The sequence below is a fragment of the Muntiacus reevesi genome, chromosome 15 (genome assembly GCF_963930625.1).
Source record: "Muntiacus reevesi chromosome 15, mMunRee1.1, whole genome shotgun sequence".
NCBI classification, from domain to species: Eukaryota; Metazoa; Chordata; class Mammalia; order Artiodactyla; family Cervidae; genus Muntiacus; species Muntiacus reevesi.
In genome coordinates this window covers 21,516,508-21,536,580 of record NC_089263.1, presented here as the reverse complement: position 1 = coordinate 21,536,580, position 20,073 = coordinate 21,516,508, and the positions used below count along the sequence as shown (strand labels likewise).

Here is a 20,073-nt window from a genome sequence, read left to right as displayed (position 1 = left end):
CTGTGACCCATTTGAAGAGGCTCAGACCAGGCAAGGAGACGGATTCTGGCTAAAGCCAGTCCAGGTGCAAGTTTTCTCCGGGGAGGGGCCCGCTCTGTTCTTCTCGGAGGGTTTAGGGAATGATTTCCATGTCCCCACTGATGGGTAGTACTGCCTGCATTGTATACTTAATTCCCTGAACTTCTGTTTCTAGATTCTGTTCTATTCCATTAGTCTGTCTGTTTATTTGCTCATACTTCTTATTTCATTTGCTGGAACTGTATAGTAATATATTTCAATATCTGGCTAAATTATGGCTAAACCTCCTCGTTGCTCTTCATCTTCAGAATTTTCTTGGCTATCCTCTCATATTAAGTCTTCCACATGAATAACTCTGTCTAGTTCTAAAAATAATTCTGTTGATACTGGCATTTTTAAGATGTATATATAATTTAGGGGTAATTGACATCTTCATATTGACTTTTCCCTTGTTAAGAACAGGATGTTTTACTTATTAAGGTTTTCTTTTGTTTGCCTGAGAAGTTATCTTTGTATTTTCAGAACAGATCTGGCTTACTTCTAAAATAGATTCCTAGAAATTGGATCTTTTTGACTGCTACTGTAAATGGAATCTTTTATTTATTTTTATTTTTTGACCATACCATTCAGCATGTGGGATCCTGGTTCCCAGACCAGGGATAGAACCTTCACTCCCTGCATTGGAAGGTGAATCTTAACTACTGGACCACCAGGGAAGTCCTAAATGGGATCTTTTAAAATCTATTATATTGTCTATCTGGATAGGCTATTGATTCTATTTTTCTTTGGTAATTTTATACTTAGTCACCTCACTAGATTTTATTATTCATAGTCACTTTTTCAGTTGATTTTTTTGGGTGTTCCAGATGTGTGATCCTGTTATCTGCAAATAATGATAACTTTATTATGGGGATTTTGTATGAAAGTAGAATTACAAGATACTCGTCAGTTTGGTAGGTTCTTTTTATGAAAGAATGTGCTAGAACCTTTGGTCCATTATTTCCTTTTTCCACCAGGTCTTTGTCCTAGGCTTGGGGACGTGACCCTGCTGGCAGGAGCCTGTTGACCTAGACATAGATTAAGGCTAGAGAGTTTGGTGAGCCATACTTCTGTTCCCACATGCCAGGTGCTCAGTCCAGGGCCTGTATCCTCAGAGCACAAGTTAGATGTCTCATGATGTTGTCGTGGGGACTTCCCTGGTTATCCAGTGGTTAAGAATCTGCCTGCCAAGGCAGGGGAAACAGATTCAGATCCCTGGTCCCGTTAGGTCCCACATGCTGGTGAGCAACTAAAGCCCGTGCACCACAGCTACCGAGCCCCAACAAGAAAAGTCACCTCAGTCAGAAGCCTACACACTGTCGCAAAGAGTAGCCCCTGCTCGCCCCAGCTAGAGAAAGCCAGCACAGCAATGAAGACCCAGCACAACCAAAAATAAATAAATACTTTTTTAAGTTAAAAAAAATTTTTTTTTTTAATATGCTATAGTAGGACTCAGAGTACTAGTGGAAGGCCAGTCAAGGGGGAGGATGTTTTAGCCCTAGTGAAGGGCACGTGCATGGTCCTGTGAAAATGCAGGTGCTTTGGTTTGGAGGTGCTAACAGAAAAGCACAGAGCCTGTCTGGTGAGGGGGCATGGCCAGGTGCTCAGCACCCGTGGATCACTCTGATGCATCTGGAGCTGGTCCTATGGGGCACGGAGCCAGGGAGGGTCCTCGAAGCTGGGTGGGCAGTGCCACACCCATCGAGGTTTGGGCTGAACACTTCTCTTGGAGCTATGTGAATGATGTGCACAAGGATCTAAGACCCAAGGAAGATAAACTAATGAGGGCATCCTAGGAGACTTTGGAACATGTTTAAAGGGCTGTAAGATAATGACTGAATGGTTTGTTTTCATTCACATCAGACAGAAGTCAGAATAATAAGAATCATGAAGTTTTACAAGTTCATATCAGGAAAAGCCTAGTGAGCATTGCAAGTGAAAGATTATAATAAAATATCATTTTACTTTTTTTTTCTGCACAAAATAGTCATGCCAGTTCTTTGCAGAATCATTTCGCATGGAGCCAGAAATCGTTCATTGCAGGAGTGGCCTTTCTGCCGAGCGGTTTTCATATTCCAAACATACATATGTTTCGCAGTGCCTAATTATTCTTGGGGACAATTACTGTCAGGTTCCCAAATGTGTTCAATGAGCAGCAATTGGTGTTTATTCAGCTCTAAAAAGACTGTGCAAGGGAACAGTAGGTTATATTGTCTGCCTAAAGGAACGGTTTGCCATCCGGAAACATCTGCTTTCTATTTAAAGCACTGAAGAAGGAATGGGAGTATATTTCAAATATACTCCCTAAGCATCAAACACCGAAGAAAGGAGAATAAAATTGGGTATGAAGGTAGTTTCTGTTCTCTGATAGACACTCTTCGGCATTCCCTGCTGGGAAGGAAAGGTGGCCTTCTGGCATGGACAGTTGTGTTTCCTTTGAGTTTTTCTATTTATACTGATTTGCACACTTACAGGAACTGACTTCTGTGTCCTAGTTCCAGCTCTTACTTTCTCCAGTAGGGCACGGTGCTCTTTCAGAGTTGGGGTCTGCTTTTCTGGATTTTGTGGTGAGGTTTGTACTCTGATTTTGCCCATGAAGATGTAAAGGCTTGCTGTCCATGTTGCCTGAAATCATCCTGCAACTCTCAATTTCATTTTTTTTTCTTTTAAGTACTTATTTGACTTTATTGGGTCTTAGTTGTGGCCTGTGGGATCTAGTTCAGTAACCAGGGATAAAACCCAGGTTGCCTGCAGTAGGAACACAGAGTCTTAGCCCCTGGACCTCCAGGGAAGTCCCTACCTTCACTTTTCTATGTAGAGAATGTTACCCATTCACAGCTCTGTTCAAAGGGTTGAATGAGAACATATATGTTGTATATGTATACCAGCTAAATATTAACTGACTTTTCTTTCCATCCTGTCTTTTTCTTCTTTTTCTTTAAATACCATTAGATTTTTTCTTATACTTTAAAAAAATATAACTTTTATTTATTTATTTATTTGTCTGTGCCAGGTCTTAGTTGAGGCATGTGGGATCTAGCTCCCTGACCAGGGATAGATCCTGGGTCCCCTGCATTGGCAGCACAGAGTCTTGGCCACTGGACCACCAGGGAAGTCCCTAAATACCATTAGTTTTTTTAATTTTAGAAAAATAAAACAGAACTCCCCCAGCAGCCAAGGACTTGGTTATTCATGTAGAAATCTCAGTACTGTGGGTAGTTTCCTGGGCTCAAAGCTGTACCACACTGGCCCTGTCTAGCCCAGGTCCCCAGGCCCGAGATCACAGGTCCTTGAAGAGCCGTGGCAACTCCTGTGGGGCCCACCCTCAGAATAGGGTCAGTGGGTCTCCCTGCAGCTCCCTTCCTGGGTCACCGTGCTCCCTCTGCACCGGAACAGAGCTTCCCCGGCACAGAGCTTCCCCGGCAGAGGCCTGACCGTGGAGACCAGGGCTGCAGCCACCGAGGGTGTGGCCAGCTGAGCCCTCCCACCGTGCCCTCCTAACATCCCTGCATCTCTGGTTGGTTGTTGTTGTTCAGTCACTCTCAGAAGGTCACAGCTTGACCACCAGTGGCTGCCCTCTGTCCTGACCAGAGCACCTCTGCCTCTCCATGCCCCTCCCCCATCCTTTGCAACCAAAGATCCTGTTCTTGGCCCCTCTGTTGTCCTCTTCAAGCTGTGGGAGGGTGTTTCAGAGTTGTTTTTGTCATTCTGGAGGAGAGGTGCTGGCTGTAGTGGCCACTTCTACCATTGTTTCTAGATCATCTAATAATGCCTACTGCAAGCTTCCTAAGGATAAAAATCACCTAGAGCTCTTGTTAAAAAATAGAGCTGGTCAATTCCAGAAAAATAAACGACCCAATCAAAAAATGGGCCAAAGAACTAAACAGACATTTCTCCAAAGAAGACATACAGATGGCTAACAAACACATGAAAAGATGCTCAACATCACTCATCATCAGAGAAATGCAAATCAAAACCACAATGAGGTACCATTACACGCCAGTCAGGATGGCTGCTATCCAAAAGTCTACAAGCAATAAATGCTGGAGAGGGTGTGGAGAAAAGGGAACCCTCTTACACTGTTGGTGGGAATGCAAACTAGTACAGCCACTATGGAAAACAGTGTGGAGATTTCTTAAAAAACTGGAAATAGAACTGCCATATGACCCAGCAATACCACTTCTAGGCATACACACTGAGGAATCCAGATCTGAAAGAGACACGTGCACCCCAATGTTCATTGCAGCACTGTTTATAATAGCCAGGACATGGAAGCAACCCAGATGCCCATCAGCAGATGAATGGATAAGGAAGCTGTGGTACATATACACCATGGAATATTACTCAGCCGTTAAAAAGAATTCATTTGAATCAGTTCTAATGAGATGGATGAAACTGGAGCCCATTATACAGAGTGAAGTAAGCCAGAAAGATAAAGAACATTACAGTATACTAACACATATATACGGAATTTAGATAGATGGTGGCGATAACCCTATATGCAAAACAGAAAAAGAGACACAGAAGTACAGAACAGACTTTTGAACTCTGGGGGAGAACGTGAGGGTGGGATGTTTTGAAAGAACAGCATGTATACTATCTATGGTGAAACGGACCACCAGCCCAGGTGGGATACATGAGTCAGGTGCTCGGGCCTGGTGCACTGGGAGGACCCTGAGGAGTCGGGTGGAGAGGGAGGTGGGAGGGGGGATCGGGATGGGGAATACATGTAACTATATGGCTGATTTATGTCAATGTATGACAAAACCCACTGAAATGTTGTAAAGTGATTGGCCTCCAACTAATAAAATAATATTTAAAAAAAAAAAAAATAAAAAAAAAAATAAATAAATAAAAAAAAAAAAAAAAAAAAAAAAAATAGAGCTGGGACTTCCCTGGTTATCCAGAGGTTAAGAATCTGCCTTCCAATGCAGGGAACGTGGGTTCAATCCCTGGTCCAGGAAGATGTCATATGCCATGGGGCAACTAAGCCCGTGCTCCGCCACAACCACTGATCCCTGACTCTAGAGCCCGTGCTCCACAACAAGAGAAGCCACCACAACGAGAAGCCCATGCATGGAAATTGGAGAGTAGCCTCTGCTCGCTGCAACTTGAGAAAGCCCATGTGCAGCAACAAAGACCCACAACCAAAAATTAATTAATTTAAAAGGTAGAACTATGAAGGCCCCTTCCCTGCACAGCCAGGTTCCTATGGGGCTAAGTTGGGTCCCAGGAACTTGTGTTTTTATTGAGTGCCACAGCTAATTCCTATCAGAGATTTAGGAAACACTAGTCTGAGGGTGCTAAACCCAGACCCAATCCATCTTCCCTAGTGTGGAGGACACAAGGGAAAGCCTGACCCCCTCCCCTGGGAGGGCTCCTGCCTGACGGTGGGTCCCTGCCCAGCTTGTTAGTGCTCTGTGTAGAGGAAGCAGAGGTGTTAGCTTGATTCTCTTTTTTTAAATTGAGGTATAATTGACATGTAACATTGTTAGTTTCAGTAGACAACAACGATTTGGTATTTGTATACCTTGCGTAATTCGATCCTTTTAAAAAGATTTTCTGTATTCCTGCCCTTTCAGTCGCTCCCTCCTCTTAAACATACAGAAGGACTCCAGGTGAGCAAGTGTTTTCCTTTCTGGTGTTGTACTTGGATGGTTAGCAAAACATGGCACCGAGTATACAGATGCAAAGCTTTCCCGTGTGGATTGATTAGGCAGGCTGGTATTCATGGGCACACACATGCTCCCCAACGGCTGGTCCCCCTCTCAACAACAGATGCAGAACACTACAGTGAGAATGTTCCTTTGTTTCCACAGCTGTCATCCTGTGGACAGAAGCGTGTCAGTTTGGGACTGAGTGGGTGGGTGAACCTGGTCACCGTGGCAGGAAGACAGCGTCCTTGTGATCCACACCCCAGAGGCTCTTAACCTGCTCCTGGGACCTACAGGGGAAGGTTTCGGGGGGCTAGGAGTGCTGAGCGCTGTCCCTTCTGGAAAGCCGAACTCTAGAAACAGCTGCATTGAAGTCGCAGGAAGAGCGTGCCCTTGGCTTTTATTCATTCAGAGAAATAGTCATGAGGAAGTTTCTGCATTATCTACAGTCACAGTTGATGGCTAATGCTGGTATTTGTGGTGTTACTCAGTATCTCTTGCGTGGGGTGCAAATGTCTAGTAAATTGCTTTTCTAGGATACAATTTCTCTCTTAAGAAAGGTTTTCCTTTCCAATAATGAGCCTTGTTTAGTCAGGATGGGTTCAGAGACGACTTTACCTAAAACCACTCCTTTCAGTGACCAGAGCACTTAAAATTCACTTTTTCCTTTTGATCTTATCTTCAGTTTCCACTTGGGGTGTCCCATTCTTTTATGTCATCTCTTTGAATTGTGAGGATTGAAAAAATTAATTTTTCTAATTTTGATTTAATTTTTTGTCTCTCATAAATGCTTACTAAATCGATAGCATTTTATGAATGAGAGGATTATTTTTACTTCCTGGTGTGGTGGCTTCCCCCCACCCCCATCTTGTCTTATTTGGAAAGGATTTTCCAGCCAGTTAACCTGAATTACCTTTCTTCAAAAGTAATTATAGTTTAAGAAATTATATTTTGTAATGAGTCTGTGATTTATTTTGTGCTACTTTGTGAAGCAGACACCTTAAAATATGAAATGCAGTGAAATCCATTATAATTTTTATTCATCTGCCTTATTAATGCTATTGTCAAGATCTAATTAATTCCTCACTTAGTAGAAACATAGACACTGTGCTAATTTGGTTAATAATCACATTAAGAGTTTACAGGCGTGTGAGTGAAAAAGCAACAATGCAGAGACAAGAATAGCAAAAGAGATTTGATGAATACTGCATAAAACCCAAAGATTTGTAAGTTGGAAACATAAAACTTTAAGGCTCAGTCAATTATGAATGAATGCATTGTTCATAAAATGCTGCAAATATGAGAAGTATTTAGTAGAAATACAGTTGTTGTTGCTTGGTTGCTAAGTCGTGTCCCCGTAACTGTAGGGGACACAATTACATGCACTGTAGCCCACCAGGCTCCTCTGTCCATGGGATTTTCCAGGCAAGAATACTGGAGTGGGCTACCATCTGCCCCTCCAGGGGATCTTCACAACCCAGGGACTGAACCCGAGTCTCTTGCTTGGCAGATGGATTCTTTACCACGGAGCCACCTGGGAAGCCCATAGAAATATAGTATGAAGTCACAAATGGTTTGTAAAATCTTAAAACTGTTGCAGAATCCCTACCTGCCAATACATTTGTTGCAAAGCCCTAAAAACGGCTAAGAGGATATCAGAAAAAGAGCAGGACCCTTGACCGGAATGTGAAAACACTGCACCAGGAGTTGACTTTTAAGCAAATTGCCCATTAAGCCAATTGCCCCTCAACCTCAGGGTGTTGGGTTTCAGTAACCTCTCCTCAGGTGTCTGTTTTTTTCCTCGTCTCTTCCCTTTTCTTGTTTTCATTGTTCTCATGCATATGCATCTTTCCCCATAAATGATTAAAATCTTAGGTGGCTTAGAAATCATAAATTATACATGAAGCCATGTTCCATCAACTCATGGGCCCGTCTCTCCTCTTGCAGAGAACAGCCCATCTTCACCACCCGAGCACATGTCTTCCAGATCGACCCCAGCACCAAGAAGAACTGGGTGCCTGCAAGCAAGCAAGCTGTCACCGTCTCCTACTTCTACGATGTCACAAGAAACAGCTATCGGATCATCAGTGTGGATGGAGCCAAGGTACCATTTCACCGGCTCATTTGAACCTTCCCAGTCACTTATTTTTCATCAAAAGCAATATGATACATTTTTAAGGTTCACTTACTGTATGTCCTGCAAACATATCCAACTCTTTGTGACCCCAGTGGGCTGTAGCCGCCAGGCTCCTCTGCCTGTGAAATTCTCCAGGAAAGAATACTGGAGTGGGTAGCCTTTCCCTTCTCCAGTAATATGTCTTCCAGACAGATTGTACCTTCTTTTTCCCCCTGTGCTATACAGAAGGTTCTGTATTTTATACATAGTAATATGTGTGTGTCAATCCCAGTCTCCCAATTCATGCCACCCCGCCTCTCCCCTCTTGGTGTCCATACATTTCTCTACCTGTGTCTCTATTTCTGCCCTGCAGATAAGTTCATCTGTACCATTTTTCTAGATTCCACATATATGCATTAATATACGATATTTGTTTTTCTCTTTCTGACTTACTTCATTCTGTATGACACTTAAAAGAATAGATTTCCTTGTTAGCACATTGTCTTCGTAAGTAGCATTTTAATGCCATTTTGATCATTCTACCAAGGACCTATAATGTCCTTAATCTCTCCCATTATGGTTAGATACTGAGGTAGCTTTCAGTTTTTTCACTATTATAGATGATGAGCATCTTCATGAAATAGATAACCCTGTTTGTTCATCGTGCTTATTGCTTTTTTAAATAAATAAATAATTTGGCTACTCCGGGTCTTCGTTTCTGCATGTGAACTCTTCATTGCAGCCATGGGATCTAGTTCCCTGACCAGGGATCAAACCCGGGCCCCCTGTATTGGGTGCATTGAGTCTTAGCCACTGGACCACCACGAAGTCCCATGCCTATTGCTTTCTTTTGTATAATTCCTTAGAAGAGATTCCTGGAAGTAATGTTATAGGTCGAGATATTAACACTCTATGGCTCTTGATATGATTATTGCCAAGTGGCTTTCCAAAGAGTTCTGTCCTCCAACATGTATGAGAATGCCAGTTTATTGCATCCTTGCCAGCCTTAGATATTAGATCCTGTTTGATTTTCGTGTTATTAGCCATGGGAGTTGAATTTTATTAAGTGGTTTTGGAGTATTTCTTGAAATATTTTTTTCCTGGTGTTTTCATTATTCTGCTCTCTTCCTCAATATTTTTAAAAATATTTATTTATTTATTTATTTATTTATTTCACTGTACCAGGTCTTAGTTGTGGCATTTAGGTTCTAGTTCCCTGACCAGTGATTGAGCCCAAGCCTCTTATGTTGGGAGCTCAGAGTCTTAACCAATGGGCCCCCAGGGAAATCCCTTCCTCAGTATTTTGCCATTTTATTATGGGAGCAGAGTAAAGAAGGGTTATCAATAGACATATCATCAAGTTTACAAAAGAAAAAAGCTAGACTCGATGCTTCATAATTTCTTCTGTGTCTTTAATCTGTGTTCATCCTGATGGACATTTTCACATGGATTATCTGCTGTCACCAGAAATTCAGTATATCTGAAGCTGAATACCCGTATTTGTCCTCTAAACCACCTCTCCATTTTCATTTCCCAGTCATTTGTTGCCAGAAAATATTTTTAAAAAGAAAGCAAATGGAAAAGCATAGAGTCAGTTCCCTTTTAGTTGATCAAATGAAAGTCGGTCTCACGTTTATGCCTCGTTCTAGATTTCAAGGCCATAACTCTTGTCCTGGTTCAGTCTTGCTCAGACTGTTGCAGTAGCCTTCTGACTGGCCTCCTCCTGCCTACAGTGTGTCTGGTCAGTGCTCCTAGGCAGTTGGAAGCAGGAAAGTTTTGGGTGCGGGCTGGTTGGCAGAATGGGGCCTGGCTGTGGGCTCCTCCCTCCGTGACCCCCACGACCACAGAGCAGGAGGCACAGGAAGCCTCCATTGAGGGCCCCCCAGGAATGGTGTGAGAGCTCGTGGTGCCCCAGATCTTTTGATGAGGCTCCCGTCTTCAGGCAAATTCTGCCTTCAGCTTAAGTTCTCTAAAGGCCTCCTTTGTACTCAGCATTGCTGAGGTTGCAGTAGAGGAACTTGGCCTCGCAATCCTCTCTCTTCCTTCAGGTTGCCACGGCCCTTACTCCTATTATACGGCTAAAGTCAAAGACAGGCCGTGACTGACTGAGTTCACGCTGCTGTTGAGGCTTGACAGGCTGCTGACTGTGCCCAGGTCCTCAGATACCAGCTCTCTGAGTTAGGGCACACTTCCCCCTGCAAGCTGGGTGATCAGGTGTGGCAGGGATCCAGTGAGCACTCAGGGAGTGTGCAAGTGCCTGGTGCATAGTAGGTAGGCACCTTGTGTCTGATGATTGAGGATCTGGAAGGTGCTTTTATTATTTTTTTTTTCCTCCGGGAAACATGGTGATAATGCTGTTGTGTTACCACTTTCCTTCTCTGTGCTTTTGGACTGGAATCCCATAGACTCTTGCCAGGATGTTCTGCTCAGGGTGGTGAGTCAAGCTGTCTTGCTTTCTTTTATCTGTAGATCCTGTCAGTTCATCCTCCCTCCCTTGAGATGGGTTTGCACTTTTGTCAGCTGAGTTATCCAAGGATAGAGTGGGCTTAAATACAGATCAAATGACTTTCCTAGAGAAAGTGTTTTAGTCCTATTAGCTGCGCTCTAAGTAATGTGTCAGCGTGTCAGCCACTGCAGCGCACAGCTCTGCAGCTCCTGAAGCTGTGACAGTGGTGGGGTCGGAGCCAGAGGAGCCAGCTCTGAGCAATCGGATGGGTGGAGGGCCCCCACTACAGGACAGAGCTAGTTCAGGCTCAGTGTGGGGCCTCCATCAAGTTAGGAGTCACTTAAAAAGTGGGAAAGGGGGCCCTTCCCTCATGGTCCAGTGGCTAAGATGCTGCACTCAACACTCCTGAGTTTGATCCCTGGTCATGGAACTAACGAAGATCCCCTCTTCACATGCCCCAGTGAAGATCGAAGATCCCGAATGCCACAGCTAAGACACAGTGCAGCCAAAAAGAAAGTGAGAATGGGGAACTCAGGCTGTGGGGTGCCCCTGGAATCCAGCACTGGAGCCCAAGGATCTCCAGCCACCCCTCCTATGATGCCTGACCATCTGGAGTTCCAGGGGCCCACCTAGAGCTTCTGCCTAAGCAGCAGGGCACATGCACTGTGACTGGGCCTTGTTCTGCAAAAGGGAGTGTCCTGTGATGGAGCAGAAGGCCCGGGTAGTGGGAGGGGCCGGCCTTAGTTGTTCAGGGACTGTGAATGGCACTTGGGGCTGAGGGTAGGGGACGAGTGTCCTGAGAACTGGAGCACAGGATACCAGACAGGGATCCCCAGGCCTCCTCAGCCCGGGTGGACTTTTCTTGGAGCTGCTAGGCCAGTTCTAGGTCAGCTCTTGTACCTCCAGCTGCTCCACACATCAGGTGAGACATGGAGCAGGACCCCAGCATGGCGATGGCCACCACCCAGTCTTCTGCACCTTCCTCCTCCCCACCCGTGGCTGAATTCCTTAGCTCCACAGCCCCAGCCCCCGCCCTGCCCCAGTGATCCAGATGGATCTCCTTTCTTCCCGGGGACTGGAGCCAGGCACAGTATGCTGACCTGAGCCAGGGTCGTGCCACTCTCGTCCACTGCCCCTCTGCAGCCCACCCCTGCTTCCGGCTCCCCATCTCTGTGTCCCACCACGTCGGGACAACTCCGCTTTGTTTTAGGCCTTTGCTTCCAAGTGTCATCTGAACTGAGATGACAGATGGTCAGGTGCTTGGAGCCTCGGGGGCTGTGTCTTGGCCCACGGGCTGCAGCTCTGACCTTGGGCCTCCTGTCCTGCCTCTCTCTCCTGGCCTGGCCATATCAGGTCTTGTGCTTGATGCTGCCGGGCCAGCTGTCCCTCCGCTGCTGCGGGCTGGAGGGGAAGCCTGCTCCGCCCCTCCCAGATGAAGGAGTACATATGCTTCAGGGACAGGCTGCCGGTGTGGACAGGACTTGGAGGTTGTGGTGAGCAAAGGCCACAGCCGCGGAGCCTACCATGGGCAGCCCGCAGAGCAGGGCTCCCCATGAAGGGAGGAGGTGCAGCAGCAGCCGTCACGGCTGTTGTTCGCAGCGGGTACAGTGGCCCCTCTGCCCTGTCCCAGCACCCGCTGTGCTCTCCTTGGGGAAGGCTGCCAGGAGACCCCCTCCTTCCCCTGAGAGCCGTGGGTGCTGCTCATCATAGGAGAAACCTGTGGTCAGGCCTGTATCTCCTCCTTCCTGAAACACTATGGTGCTTGCTTCTTCCAGGGGGAGTGTTTCACACCTCAGTCACAGCTGCCCCTCAAGGCATATGTGGGCGGGAATACATAGCTCCAGCATTACCTGGGGGCTCTGTGGATCCATTTCTGGGGAGGAAGGGCTGCCAGAAGACTCTGCTCTTGGAGGAGCAGGCCTAGCTTACCTGTGGGGTCCCAGCACCAAGCTAGAGTGGGCGACGCCATAGACGTGGGTGGGGGATGGGGTCAGGCCTGCAGCAGGCGTGCCACGTCCACAGGAGGACAAGAGGAGGGTCACCACCAAGATGGAGCCAGGGCGGAAGCCTCAGCTTGTCACCCCAGGTCGGCCCTGTGCGTGGACAGATGGGAGCCATGTGAGGCTACCTCCCACCTCCCAGCTTCCTGGAGCCCTGATACAAGCCATCATATCACCCACAGCCACAACCAACAGCTGTGTGAGTGATGGCAAGTTTCTGTGCAAAACCGCCAACTCCATTATAGAGGAACTCCGTTCCCAGAGCATTTGTTAATTGAGCCATCGCAGCGCTTGATTTCATTGTGCTGTTGGCACTCTTTGCAGACAGCGTTAATCATTGCCATCCTTATGAGAAATTGCCTGCACCCGTAGACAGGATCTGCCTGGAGCAGGTGTTTCTCCCAGGGGCTCTGGATGGCTCTCCTGCCCTTGGTTCTCAGTTATTTATAGGATCACAGAAGCCTGTATCGGAAGAGACGATAGAGGTCATCCAGTCTAGAAATATTTAGCAGCACCTGCTGTGTTCTGCCTGATCACCAAGGTTCAGAAGATACAAGCCCTGAAACCCTGACTTGTTTGGTGTTTTCTTCTAGGAATGGAAATTGCTTTCAAGAACACAGTCAGGGTCCCCTTCACCACTCATTATTAAGATTGTTGTTGTTCAGTCACTAAGTCATGTCCGACTCTTTGCAACCCCGTGGACCACAGCATGCCAGGCTCCCCTGTCTTTCACTGTCTCCCAGAGTTTGCTCAAGCTCATGTCCATTGAGTCAATGGTGCCATCCAACCATCTCATCCTCTGTCACCCCCTTTTCCTCTTGCCCTCAATCTTTCCCAGCATCAGGGTCTTTTCCAATGAGTTGGCTCTTCGCATCAGGTGACCAAAGTATTGGAGCCTCCACTTCAGCATCAGTCCTTCCAATGACTATTCAGAGCTGATTTCCTATAGGATTGACTTGTTTGATCTCCTTGCAGTCCAAGGGACTCTCAAGAGTCCTCTCCAGCACCACAGTTTAAAAACATCAATTCTTGGGTGCTCAGCCTTCTTTATGGTCCAACTCTCACGTTATAGTTTCCTCTTTTGAATCAATGCAGACCACTTTCTATTAAGGGAGCAAACATAGGAAAGGTTCTCAACACATAGTAGGATTTCAGTGAATGTTGGTTTCTTTTTTTCCCTGACTGTGGTTTAAAATAAAAAAGAATAAAAGCGTTTATTGACAGGATTTCCCTGGTGGTCCAGTGGTTAAGACTCTATGCTTCTAATGTAGGGTGCACGGTTTTGATCCTTGGTCAGGGAACTAAGATCCCACATGCCATGCACCATGGCCAAAATATTTTTTTTAATGTTTTTTAAAATAGTCAAAAAAATAAAATAAAATAGTCTATTAATACCTTTTTTGGAAGCAGGCACCAGGTCTTTTAATTGTTATAAGTCACTCCCAGCCTCTTGTGAAAAATTTCTAAGTCCTTCCAGCTTCTCATTCCTTGGATTGAGGAAAACTTGCCCTGAAAAGGAATCCAAGGGACCTGCCTCACATTTTGCGACAAGCAGCCTTCTCTGAAATCTGGAGCCAGACAGGAGACTGGAGGCACTTAGCTTTTTGCTTCTTCCAAGTACCTCTTAATGGCATGTGTTCTGTGCATTTTCTGAAAAGTTGATTTCAGGGCTCTGAAGGAATTGAGTCTTTACCAAGGAGTCTCTTTTTTTCCTCCATGAAAGTTTCAGAGAGAATTCACAGAAAAAGAAAGGAGTAGGCATAGGGGCCGGGAGTCCACATTAAAGGTTGTGCTTTAATCTTTTTTTTTTTTTTTCTTTTTTGGCCACACTGCAAGGCACGTGGAATCTTGTTCCCCTGACCAGGGATTGAACCCTGATTGCCTGCAGTGAAAGTGCAGAGCCTTAGCCACTGGACCACCAGGGAAGTCCCAAGGCCAGGACTCTTGACTCCTTCCTTTTTGTACCTTTGGCCAGCAGGATCCCAGGCACACGGTGAATATTCAGTGAGTGCTTGTTGCATGAGTGAGAGCACTGTGTTCTGGATCACCTTGTCACCTCCGCATTCATCCTCTGCTCTTCTTCACTCTGCTCTGGTCCCCGGGGGGCTGCCCTGTTGATGACATTGTAGGGCTTGCGGGGCCACTGGCTTCTGGTTGGCTCTGGTGGGTGGCGGGAAATCAGAATGGCAGAGTTGAGGGCATTTGTCCTGTCGGCTTCCTCTCCTGGGGGTGCTCACCATGTGCTGGTGGGGCCCTCAGCAGAGGGTCACCTCTCTTGTTCACACAGCCTGTGCTCCATGACTATCTCCTTCCACATCCCACAGCCTCTTCACTCCTTCATCCTTTATTTTTTTAATTAATTTATTTTTAATTTTGGGAGTGCACTGCGAGGCATGTGGGATATTGGTTCCCTGACCAGGGATGAAACCCATGCCCCCTACAGTGGAAGCATGGTCTTCACCACTGGACCACCAGGAAATTCCCACACCTCCTCATCCTTTAAAGCCAAGGGGAAGCGGTAACAACTAGCCCCGGGTCCCTGCACTGTCCTTACAATCTCCATGCACCCAGCTCACACCTGCCTAATTAATCTGTCAATCAACTCTCCACCAATTATCCCAATCGGAGTGTACCTTTACTTTCCTGTGGGAAAGCAGCAAGCCACAACTGCTTGTGAAGATTTTAAATGGTTTGAGGTAGACCCCGGGGCTCCAGGCACTTGGAAAGGTGAGCAACTGAGTTCTTCAGAGGATATGTGACACGGCTAGCCATTAAGGACAATTGGATGCACAACGACTTTGGGATAATAAATAGCAGCTCTGGAAACTATTCTCTCCTTAGGAAAGACTCTCTCCCACTGATAACTTGTGAAATCTTATTTTAGGCCACTGCCTGTTTTTAAGTCTCTAAAATTGCCCCTTATCATGGTGGTGTATGTATGACTCAGTGTGGGATGAGCCAGAAGAGGAAGAACTCAGGACCACATGTAACAATGGGGGAGGTAGGCTTTACATACGAGCTTTGCCAACAGAGGGTGTTTTTAAGGACTCCCTTGGGTGTCTAATTCGATGTTTCAGCATCGACTCTTTGGGCTATTTCACTGCAGGTGATCATCAACAGCACAATCACGCCCAACATGACTTTCACCAAAACGTCACAGAAGTTCGGGCAGTGGGCGGACAGCAGAGCCAACACGGTGTTTGGTTTGGGGTTTTCCTCGGAGCAGCAGCTGACAAAGGTAATCAGGTGGTCCTCCCCCCTGCACCATGAGTGCCGCTGTCCAATGCGCTTTTCTTAACTCGATGCGTAATTGCCTGTCAAGGGATCTGGCTGATGAGCAGGTTCCTCTGTGGCCTTCAGCCTCTCCCCTTGTGGCACCGCGGGGCTGCCAGACCAGGTCCAGACCAGGTGTTAGAAATCACCAGATTCCTTAAAAATGGAGATGTAGTTTGGAGAGGGAAAACATCTCTAAAAATGCTGCATCCCAGCCTCAGGACTAGCCTTGCCTGGTGTCCACAACCCCCCACCACCCCAGCTCCCTGCACCCAGGGTGTGTCTGACAGCCAGCAATGTCAGTGACTCTATGGTTGGAGCCCGCAGAGAAAGGGAGCAAGGTGATGTTCAGTAAGAGTTTTGAAAGGTTTCTGCTCCCAAATTCCAACATGCATGCAGGTGGCGGGGTGTTTCCTACAGCACCAAGCAGTTCTCAGACCCCCGTGGGTGTCCTGCAGTGCACCTTAATTCCGACACTATTTACCTGGAAGTAGTGCCTGCTCCCACAGGTTTAGGACTCAGTCCTACGAGAACCCCCCCACTTCAGACTCCCAACTGTCACCTGTGTTTCTGACCGACCAGCAATAGATCAGGGCTTCCAGTGGCCCCCTCCTAAGGTTTAATTAATTTGCTAGAGCTGTTTATAGGGATTCCCTCATAGCTCAGTCAGTAAAGAATCTGCCTGCAGTGTGGGAGACTCGGGTTCAATTCCTGGGTGCGCAAAATCCCCTGGAGAAGGAAATGGCAACCCACTCCCATATTCTTGGCTGGAGAATCCAATGGACAGAGGAGCCTGGCAGGCTATAGTCCATCGGTCACAAGAGTCAGACGCGGCTTAGCGACTAAACCAGCACCAGCACCAGAGCTGCTTACAGAACTCAGAGAAGCGTTTTACTTACCAGGTTACCAGTTTATTAAAGGGTGTATGTCAGGAACATCTGGTTGAAAGAGATGTTCAGGGCAAGGTGCAGGGGAAGGACAGAGCTTCCACACCCTCTCTGAAATGTGCCACTCTCCCCATGTCTCTCCATGTTCACCCACCCGGAAGCTCTCCAAACCCCATCCTTTTGGAGTTTTATGGAAGCTTTATTAGCTAGTCGTGATTGATTACATCATCCACCTTCGATCGTTGGTTCAGCCTCCAACCCTCTCCCCTCCCCAGAGGGACTAAAAGTTCCCCCCACCCCCACTTCCATTCATGATTGGTTCCCCTGGCAAATGGCCCCATCATTGGGTCCTTTCCAGAGGTCACCTCATTGACATAAACCCGGTTTTGATGGAAAGGGGCTTGTTCTAAATCACAAGACACCCATTTCACCCCTATGGCTCTGAACTCAGAACTGACAACAAGAAACCAAATATTATGACAAAAGATGCTCTCACTGCCCAGGAGCTATGAGTCAGGAACCGTGGAGGAAGACCAATATGTGTATTTCTTATATGTCACAATGTCACAAGTTCTTAACCTGAAGTCCCCACAACCCTTCAAATGTCACCCAGTGTTCTGTGTGTGTGTGTTGCTATTTTTTCTAGGGAAAGGGTTCACAGCTTTGCTTTGATGGCCCAAGGGGCCTGGGGCACTGACTATGGATGATTAGAAAGGTGTTGAGGAGCCAAGCAGGCTGACCACAGACAGAACACTGAGGACTGAGGGAACAAACTGATCACCTCTAAGGGGCCTCCCCTAGCCGATTGAAGGGCCAGCAGCTTGTTTTAGGAGAATAGGTTTTCCTGTAGGATGGTGGAGAACCCTGTGTAGGTGTTGAGAATGTACTGGTTAAAAGCAAGACTGCCTAGGGACTCCATAGTGGTCCAATCGTTAGGACTCCCCGCTTCCACTTCAAGGGACACGGGTTCTATCCCTGACCAGGGAACCAAGAGCCCACATGCTGCAATATGGCCAAAAAACAACAACAAAACAAAAAGCAAGACTGCTTAGTTTGTGTGACACAAGAATTTACTGGAAGAATATCAGAGAATCCAAGAGAGAGTTGAAAATCTGAGAAAGGCTGGAGCCAGGCTGGCTTTGGGCAGCTCGACTCCAGAACTTGTTTCTCACCCATTGCCTTGACCATCTGACTGGCTGCTGGGCAGGTGTTCATGGAGCTCCTGCTGTGCTGACACCAAGCTGGGTCCCGAGGATGCAGAGCGGGGGCCCTGTCCCCAAGCGCCTTAGAATCCCAGATACCTGGGGAACTGACAAGCTTTTAGTGCAGACTGGGCTGCTTGGGTTCCCCATGCACACTGAGCGTGACTTTCATAGAGCGGGACTGAGATGAGTCAGGAAGCCACCGTGAAGGGACTTGCTAAATGCACCTTTCATTTGTCCAGTGTGTGCATGTGTGTGTGTGTGAACACCACATATACACACGTACATTCTAAGGAGGCCTCCAAACCCAGCACCTACACCCAGCCACAAACAAGTCCCCTGACGAAGGGCACACCACAGACTGTGTTCCTCTGCGTCCCAGCTACTGAGGACGCTGCTCCTAGAAACCCAAACCCCAGATGGCCTGGTAGCACTCTGCACATTCTCTTATTCCAACCCCTCATAGAAGCATTCTCTCCTGGGTACTAACGTCTCCAGATCTCCAGGGCTCAGCATCATGGAGCAGGAAGCAGAAACCCAAAGGGTAGCTCGTGGGGCGTAAACATGGGAGGTGTCGTCTCCATCTCTGGTCCTTCAGTCTCTGGACCATGGCCCTGGGGAGACGCATCCCATCCCACAGGCCTGCATGATGCCCTGTTCTAGCAGGCAGCACGGCAGAGTTCTGGAAGGCCTGCTGCTTCTGCTGATAGGGCTCGTGGGAGGATCAAGAATTCTGTAGTGTGTAGACCTTGCTTCATTTCATTTGCAGAGAAGCTGTTTGGTTGTTTGGAGGTGGTGCTGCTTGGTACAAAAGGCATTAAGTCAGTCTAAGGGTGGTGGGGCCAGGAGGCCTGATGGTTCACAGTCCATGTCTGTTTTCTGAGGGTAAATCACTATGTGCTCTGGAGGAAGGGCCTGGTGCAGTCAGTTTTCCCCAGGGACCTTCCTGGTCACTTCGAAGTGTGATGCAGAATCCGGGCCTCAGGGTGGGTCACTGTTGTTGGCAGTTGATACTCAGCAAGGCCAAAAGTCAGAGTGGCCATGGGGAGGAGGAGGTGTTGTCAAGGCCACAGTTCTCTCCTTGGCACCAAGGTCAGTGTGTCCATAACCTTCTGAGTAAGTGCCTGGGGAAGAGAATGACTGGGTATCCATAGAGCAGCTTTCCTGTCCCTTGTTCTCAGGATTCTCTTTGCTGAAGGGTGGGGGCTTCAGAAAAGCATGGTCTTAGTCTGTTCAGTCTGTTGTCACAAAACACTATAGATTGGTGTTTAAACAACAGCCTCTCACAGTCTTTGAGGCTGGAGTCTGAGATCAGGGTGCCAGCATGGTCAGGGTGAGGTGAAGGCCCTCTTCTGGGTTGCAGATTTTCAGCTTCTCATTGGAAGGAGGTCAAGACCACTCTCTGAGGTCTCTTTATAAGGGCACTCTTCCCATTCATGGAGACTCCATCCTGTGCCCCAGTCACCTCTCAAAGGCCCCGCCTCCTAATCATCACACTGGCGATTAGGATTTCCACCTACAATTTTGAGGGAGAACACGGACTTTCAGTCCATTCATTGCAGGCATTCATGGGGAAGGTGACTATCTCTAGCCTCTGGCTCCACTCAGACCCACTGTTGTAGCCATTTCCCAAATCTCTTTGTCACTAACCCTTCCGCTTGGTTTCTTCCCAATCCCTCCCATGCAACTTGGCCCTCACCTGTGTCCCCAGGGCTCAGTGTAGATCCCAACTCCAGGCCACCTCTGCTGTGCACACCAGGCAAAGAGATGTTCAGATCATGCCACAGGGAGCATTTCCCTTTCCCTCCATCCTCCACACAGCAGAAGGAACACAAGCAAAATCCTGACACTGTGTGAGGGAAGCTGCAAACGGTCCACTGTTGACAGGGCACCCAGGTTTGGGGGGTGGGCAAGGTTGACTAGAGGCCAGCTTTTGAAAGGGCCTTCTGTGCCATGCCAGAGTCTCTGGACTTTATCTCACGGCCTGTGAAAGACCTTAAGCCAAGAAAGAAAATGATCAGATTTGCACTTTAGGTAGATTTTTTTTTTCTGACTTCAAGACAGATTAGCTTGTTTTCATCCAGATCAGAGATGAGGAGGGCTTGCATAAGAGCTGGAGAGATTTAAGAAATATTGAGGAGCTAAAGTGGCAGAACTTGGTGAGAGGATGTGGGAGGCAGAGTCTGTGGGGTGGTGATGGATGGACGATGTGATGCCATTTTCTGAAATGAGGCAGAGGAACAGGTGCTGTGAGGATCTGAGAAAATTTCTATAAAGTGGAAGCAAGTCTGATGGTGATTTGTTGAAGGAATCATTAACCAGAACGTCTGTCGGAAGTGGCTGGTAGGGATTGCATGCCTTTTCCTTCTGAAAAAGTGCCTGGTGGAGAGAAGTGGGGTGGCGGAACAACACCTGGCTTGCCGAGTGTCTCCTATCCA

The 20,073-nt window shown here is 47.2% G+C and overlaps 1 protein-coding gene across 2 annotated transcripts in view; it reads left to right on the top strand.

Annotated features, from left to right (window-relative positions):
• Positions 1 to 20,073, top strand: part of HOMER2 (homer scaffold protein 2) — a 126,097-nt gene that overhangs the window by 81,755 nt on the left and 24,269 nt on the right. For both annotated transcript variants that reach the window (XM_065906038.1, XM_065906037.1), the window contains exons 2-3: positions 7,659 to 7,815; positions 15,380 to 15,511. In XM_065906038.1, coding sequence (XP_065762110.1) covers positions 15,410 to 15,511 — 102 coding nt within the window. In that variant the 5' untranslated portion in view covers positions 7,659 to 7,815; positions 15,380 to 15,409. The remainder of the gene's footprint in view (positions 1 to 7,658; positions 7,816 to 15,379; positions 15,512 to 20,073) is intronic.